We start from the raw sequence: 7,890 nt of genomic DNA, 5'->3' as shown, positions 1-7,890 counted from the left end.
GGGGGGGGGGGGGGGGGGGGGAGCAAAACGGATAAAAAATAGGGTCACCTTCAGAAGCAGTGAAATAAGCCTCACGAGCAACCGCTTGAACAGCACCAATCTGATAATGTAAACAGCCATAATAAGAAATAAGAAATAAAAAGGACACAAATGGCAGTTCATGTATATGAGTACCCCAGCAGCTTTGACGAAGCTTTCAGCAATACGGTTGAGAAGAGGATGTCCCAAATCAAAGAAACCTCCCTTGTCAAAGCCATGGAGCAATGATCGAGTCTCCAAGTTACTGTTCATTTTTGAAAAAATCTACACCGAAAACCAAAGCTTTGCAAAAGGAGAACTGTGAATTGAGTTTTTTGTGTTTGTAGAAGAGCTGGTTTATGGGATAAACTTCAGAGAAAAACTGACGCGTGGAACTGAGAACATAGGTACGTGTCCGTTAATAGAAATTCTGAAAACTTCAAAGCGGTCATCGTGGCAAACTTTGCGGTTTGAAAGAGCCCCCAACCTCAACTTTACATATACTAGTACACTAGTATTACTATCCGCGCGAATATTATTAAAAAATGCTAATCATATCAAACACTAATGATGTGTTTGTATACATTTTAACAAAATTGTAGTTATCGTCTTACCTCAATGTAAGTACCCTTATAATAAAAATATATATAACTAAATTAAACAAATCATATAATTATCGAATAACTCTTGGATGATACTAAATTATCATACTCCTTTCTTTCAATTTATTTGGCAGTATTTGAGTTAGTAAAAAATAAAGAAAGACTTTTAAAACTTGTGGTCTAAAATAAACCATAAATATTTATGTGCCTATAAATCAATTCATTAAGGGATAAAGTATAAATTCTACAGATAAATTATTTCTAAATAAAGAAAGGTGATATTCTTTTCTAGACTGACTAAAAAGGAAAAAAGTACCGCATAAATTGAGACGGGTGAATTAATTATATAATTTGTACTCCACACAATCTAAAAATATAACATAATTCAACACAGATAAGAATATACTATAATTAAATGAATCTAAAAATGCTTGATTTCTATTTTTCTAACTTCATTTGTTATTTGATCATCATTGTCATCGTAATCATCATTATTAAAATCTTCAATTTTTTCCTACTTATAACTCGTAACGAAGATCATAAAGTTATTCTTTCGCAAAGAGATGTATATTTAGAAGAGCTTCATATGAGAAAAATAATGTCATGTCTTTTAATAAAAAAATAATGTGAAAATTATCTTCGATTGGATTAGAAGTAATTTTGACTTAGATAGAGTCGAAATTATTATTGGGATTTTTATTCAACTTGTTTTCTGATAAATTCTTAATTCGGTAACTTATATATTTAGAAGAGCCTCATATGAGAAAAATAATGTCATGTCTTTTAATAATTAAAAAAAATAATGTGAAAATTATCTTCGATTGGATTAAAATAATTTTGACTTAGATAGAGTCAGAATTATTATTGGGATTTTTATTCAACTTGTTTTCTGATAAATTCTTAATTCAGTAACTTGATTTATAGGTCTTACTTATTTAGTTATTTTATGAAATCTTATAGCTTTCAATTAGATATGTGATTATAAATATCGATGTTATATTCTTACTTTTATGTGCGTGTGTATATATACTATAATTTTTTGGTCAAAAAATGATATTATGTTATTGTTGGAGAAATCAAATAAATTTTAACTAATTGCTTTAAAGTTAGTAATACTACATTCATAGTTTTAGAAGAACATTACGTCCATTAATTGAAATCTTTTGTTTAAAATAATGTCTTTTACCATTATTATACATGTTTTTCATAAAATTGTTTATCTTTCCATTTAAAATAACTCTTTTATATTTTAGTCCAAATTCGAAAACCTTATAGCATATGAAAAATGTTGCATGTACTAATTGAAAACTTTTGTTTAAATAATATATTTCACCATTGGTGTCATTGTTTTTAAAAAGACATCATTTGATTCAAAATAAATTTTTTTATATTTCAATCCAATCTAAAATCCTTATCTATAGATTCAAAAATTTATCTTTCAATTCAAATTTATTTTTATTACAAAGTCTAACATATATTATCTTAAAATTATCAAGTGGCTTATTATTAGCTTGCCACTTGGCATAATCTCAAACTACTCATTTCAAAATATCTATTGATAACTCTTAGTAGATTTTGTGCTAATTTCTATTATATTTTATTCTACATATTATTAGACTTTATCCTAAATCTTATTAGATTTTGTCCTAAAAGTGTCACGTGGCTTAATATCGTTATCAACTACACTATTTATTGATATACCAACAATATTTTTAAGTATTATTTGTTTACTTAATTTTATTAAATAAATTTAAACTGTGGATAGAATCATATTATATCTACTCTCCTCTTTATACATTAGTTTATGTTTATCAAAATTTCAATTTTTTTCCATTTAGTGTTTATTTATAATACTAATATTATTGTATTATTTTTCTAAATGGATGATGTTGAATTAATTCAAAGAGTAGGCATAGAAGTTTTTTTATTATATGTTATAAATCTACTAATAATCATCATAATTATTATTTTTGTATTTTTTTTTATGATCAATTAAATTGAATTCTCCTTCGCATTTCTATTCTTATCCTTTTATATATCTACACTAAAGTTAGAAGGAAAAAATGTCATCTATTTATGAGTCTTATCAATGTTATTAGGAAATGACATAATTTTGCACCGTTGAATTGAAGTAGACTCTTCCAAAAGAAGGTCCAATTAGATGAAAATTTTTGTAGGGAGGTGACACCGGAAAGTAACAACAATATTAATACTCTATTAGGGAGGATACAGGAATCAGCAAAATAGTAATTTTTAAATCCAGCAAATAAGAAAAAAGAATAAGACCAACTAAATTGGAAAGAAAGAACAGAGGCGTAAGGGAAAAAAGAATTAGAAATTGGAAGCATTTCTTGTTGCTCCATCATTAGGGAATGAGTGCCTATTTATAGGCTTAAAATTAGTTTAAAATATAGACAAGTGTCCATACACTTGTCCTTAATTTTCTTTACAAATTGCCACACTTTCTCTTGGAAGGACACTTGGACAAAGTAAGCCATTTGTTCATAGCTTCTAGAAGGCTTGCCATATGTAAAATCACTTTACATGCATATTGACACTTGAACTTATTTATTTTGAAAATATTACCACAATTTTGAGATTGCATTTTCTTTTAATTTGTTCCGCAAGTAGAAACAGTGTCTTAGCAGTTAGCGCAACGGTAAAAACAGTGGTGTAGAGGATTTCCGCCAAAGTTCTTGAAAGAATTAGCCCAAAGGAAGGAAAAGAAGAAGATCCAAAAATGTTGCTACTATTAAACTCAACAGAATAAGAAAAATAATACCCAAATTGAATAAATAAAGGAAAAAAGGCAAAATAGAACTTACATTACTACTGAATATATACTCCCTTCGTCGATCACATTAGAAGAATTCTCTCACAGATCCTCCTTGTGAAAAATACTGCAAATATACAAAACAAACAAAACCTACTTAGAAGTAAATTAATTAAAATTGAAAAGCAGAACCTGCACTTTTTCGAATAAAAAAAGAGCACCTTTTCTGGATTGAATTGTGAACCGATTATTTTGAATCCATAACCATGGTTTAACAATGTTGTCGCCGACGAACTTTTAGCAATTCAAATTTTACTTCTAAATTGAACTCCGCAGTGCACGAATGTAGAATCACTACGAATACCTTGAACTAAAGATATGAAATTGCAGAAATTTCAAGCCCACGCATTGAATAAAGTTCGTAACTAAAAAAAATAGGAGGAGAATCATTTATGAGGGAGAGAGTGGGGATGAATAGTCCATAATGTGGGTATTGCTTCAGTATTTTTTTGTAACCTTTGCGGTTTCTATTTTCTTATTAGAGTGCTGAGTAACTTGGTCTTTGAAGTTAACTGTTGCTTTTAAAGTATAAAAACTTTACGTGAGGAGGGCGAATGAAGGAAGTGGGAGTAGTTGTGGTTTTTATCGGTGGTTTCTACTGTTTGAAATTTTAAAAATTCTAAAAAAACTTTAAACATTTTTAAATAAATTGAAAACTCCAACAAAATTGAAGATTGTCCAAAAAAGTTATATGTGTCAATTTAATGTTATGACACTTGTCATTATAATATTTCTTTGCCTCTCCTATTATATATAAATAGATTAGTGCCGACGCAGTATTAAAGTATTGCATATTAGGGCGAAGTGCACGGAAAGCCATTTTATCAGCTGTAGTTTAACTTTCAATCGGAGTTTGTTAATTATTTTATGTTTAGCTGCCACTTTAAAATGGGCAGCCAGCTTCTCATTTCTTCTGTCCGCTTTTCTTTTTCTATTTCTTCTTTTGCATCTCCTAATTTTTTTTCCATTATACAAAATATTTTCTGCCAAAAAATCTATTTCCTTTCACTAGTAATTCACAAATGGACACAACTCCATCGATATACATGATCACGCTCAACTATGTCTTATAAAAAGGACAAAGCAGTCGCTGCAAATATATTCCGGCTAAAAAGTCCGGAGTCGAATCCCAGAGGAATTAACCTATCAATCACAGCTATCGGAGTTATACAAATTCACGTATTCAATCTTCGGAGATATTTAAGTAACAGATCGGATGTTTACTAACTAAATATTACGTAATGAAAATGCAGTAATTAAGAACTAATTATGAATGGTTTGTAAACAAGAATTGGAATGATCTAAGGTTCTGATTTCCCCTATTGTCGGAATCCTTTCCGCTATGTTTGCTATAAATCTTCTCTATCGATCATGAGCACTCCGACTGTCGTAACTCTCTGCCGAGTAATTACAACAATATACTATACATATTCTCCCGAATTACGCTAGTTGGCTTTAAGTACAGCTCACTTAGATTGCACCCAAGGTTTCGTTATCCCTAATACCACCTTTAAACCCTTCGTATTGATCCCTCATATACGTCAGGAGTGATGATGTTCAACAACTACCTAAATATGCACTCTCTATCGAGTAATGCACACTAAATAGGAACAGCTAATTGAGGGCCCTTCAATCAACAGCAATAAGCATATAGTTGAACAAATAGAGATAATACTATGGCAAATTAACATAACGAGACAATCATCCTTCAATAGGTTCCATCAAAACCCTAGATTATGAGTTTAGCTACTCATACTCATAGTACAAATATCCAAAGTAATTTGCATAAATAAGTTACAGAGTAAGGATAAAGAGATGTAGAAATCAATGTTTCCAACTCCCAAGTAGTGTTCCACGAGCTATTCTTGCCTCTCGTTGCAAAATTCCTTCAAAGTGGCATTTTTGGGTCTATTTATATGTTTGGGACAAGCCTTGAACGTGTAGGTCAACTCCTAGTCAAGCCGGGAAACAATTAAAACCTCCAAAACTCGGACTGGGCCTGGCCTTAGGCCTGGCGTCGCCTGGCTAACGCCAGCCTCGGCCTGACTTTAAGCTGGCCTCGCCAGGCTAAAGCCTGGTCGAGCTGGCTTTTGCCCGGGTTCTCCTTGTCACCGTTCTCGAGCGCACTTTCGATGTTTAAGCATCCCTTTAGCTCTACTTTCATTTTCGATACACCTACACATAAAATAGACTCCATTACGCTCAAACAAAGTGTAATTTAACATTAAAGCATGTAAAACGCAAAGCATATAATGTGCAAAACCATGAATTATAGCCAGACATCAATACCCCACACTTAAACATTTGCTCGTCCTCGAGCAATCAAGCTACACTTATGGAGACAACCTATTAATCAATTCCCTTAACTTATTATACCAAGAATCTTTAAAAAAGTTTAAGCACAAAGGCATGACATCCTCGCCTCAATAATCGACTCACAAATACCATGCTTTATTCACAATTCACTTACTTACTCTAACATGGAGGTCAACAACATTACCTTTCCTTTATGAATCATGTGCCCTCACCCAATCAAAGAGCTTAGTTCCACACACCATGAATTTTAATAATGTAGGAACTCAAGATAGGAAAAAATCACTCGCTCTCAGAAATAACATTCATATGCCCCAAGTGACGTACCATAAGCTTGCCCTTAGTGTAGTACTTCACTAATCGAGTTCATTCAGTCTAAGATCAAATAGGACTTTCATTGGTTGTAATGTAGGCTGCTGGTCGGGTAGGATACATTTGGATATAAGTGACTACACCTCCCTTAAGCACTTTAATACAAATACTTCAACCATCAATACCATACTTATGTCAAACCAAGATTCCACCTGAACTTCACTATATTTCACCCCCTACTTCTTTAAGCACCAATACATCAAAGCCCCACCATCAGGATTTTTGCATTTTTTTCTTCCTTTCTTCATACACTAATATATATATATATATATATATATATATATATATAAATTTCTTTTCTCTCTTTTCTTTCTATCCCAATGGCTTTTATTGACACAGTTTTTTTTCATCCGGTGCACCTTTCTCCTTATTTTATTATTCCACTCAATAGCCAACCCACCACCCCACACTTTAACTTTTCCATAATTCATCACAATTAAAGTGCTTACGAGAGGTGACAAGGTTCAAATATATGGTCTATTCAAACAACGGAGTATGGCTTGTAATGTGGTTACCAAAGAAACAGGATTATAGGCTCAAAGGGGTTAACTACGATACATAACATTTAGGTGGGTACTTTATATATATCTGGTTTAACAAAGAACTGCCTATATCACTTCTCAGACTGAACAAGGCTACTATTTCGCTTTGCACACACACGGGGCAAGTTCTAGACATCTAATGCAATGCACAGAATACATGCAAACCTCACATAGACATGGCACATAACTCATTCAGAATTGGTTCTAACACGACACTCCGGTCAAAGCAGTTGAGAAAATTTAAGAATCCACGATTTAAGGTATTTATCCTAGAGTCAAAAATTGAGCCTAAGCGTCTCAACCAGAGTACTGACTATTCTCAAGGCATCACAAAGCTCAGAGATATTGCTGCGATTAAGTGCTTAGCCACGTGATTCCTACTTCTAAAAAAATTAAAACTACCTACACCCGGTTCAACTAAAAACCCTTGGAAAAGAACCGTGACCCAAACAAAAACCAAGGGGGAATTACTACACTACCTAAAAAAAAATCTTTTTGGTATTTTCTTTGGACTTGCTTCCCTCAAGAAAACTGTCTAGGAGATCCATCATCGGGAAGAGTCCAACCTATTTATGGTTTTTTTTTTAATTTCTGCCTAAAAACAAAACAAGACAAATTCTAAAAATAAAAACAATCTAACAACTACTAATATCTACCACTAACAAGAAAACACAATAACAATAAAACCAAAACAAAACAAATGCTAACAACTAACACAAATAAAAATAAGCTAGCAACTAACAATAGCTACAAGTTCTCACCCCACACTTAAATCATGCATTGTCCTCAGTGCATGCACAATTAGACAAAACAAGAAATAAAAAGAGTAGGGTGAAAGAAAGCTCCCTTGTCAAACAGCGTTGTCATCCTCTGACGCTCTCCACTCTTCATCATGTTCGTCCTCTCCATCATCACCATCTCCCTCACCATCTGACTGCATTGGCTCAGCCTCATAATGCTCCGGTGTGTTGACATCCTCATCAGCGGGGAGTCTGAATCCCTCTCCTACACCAACCAGCTGCTGAGCATGAGCATTGAGCGGGTATCGCTGATCTAAATTAGCCCTCTCCTCAGATGTGGCCGGGCGACCCCCTATTCGCAACTGCAAATCCATCATCCCATAAATATGGGCCATGAAACTGTCATCACGCACATTACGCTCAGCACTTGTCAGTGTCCCAGCCTCACCTTTCAGCCGGAGATTAGTGAT

General features: G+C 33.1%; 1 protein-coding gene across 1 annotated transcript in view; it reads right to left on the bottom strand.

The window, feature by feature from the left end:
* The window catches only part of LOC109244957 (outer envelope pore protein 16-2, chloroplastic), a 3,384-nt gene extending 2,964 nt beyond the window's left edge, over positions 1–420 (bottom strand). The window contains exons 1-2 of the mRNA XM_019412131.1: positions 175–420; positions 49–100 (exon numbers count right to left, since the gene is read on the bottom strand). Of these exons, the coding sequence (XP_019267676.1) occupies positions 49–100; positions 175–291 (169 nt within the window). The 5' untranslated portion in view covers positions 292–420. The remainder of the gene's footprint in view (positions 1–48; positions 101–174) is intronic.
* Between the last annotated feature and the right edge of the window lie 7,470 nt (positions 421–7,890).

The sequence above is a fragment of the Nicotiana attenuata genome, unplaced genomic scaffold, assembly GCF_001879085.1.
Source record: "Nicotiana attenuata strain UT unplaced genomic scaffold, NIATTr2, whole genome shotgun sequence".
In the NCBI taxonomy this organism is placed as follows: domain Eukaryota; kingdom Viridiplantae; phylum Streptophyta; class Magnoliopsida; order Solanales; family Solanaceae; genus Nicotiana; species Nicotiana attenuata.
This window is presented reverse-complemented; position numbering and strand designations above follow the sequence as displayed.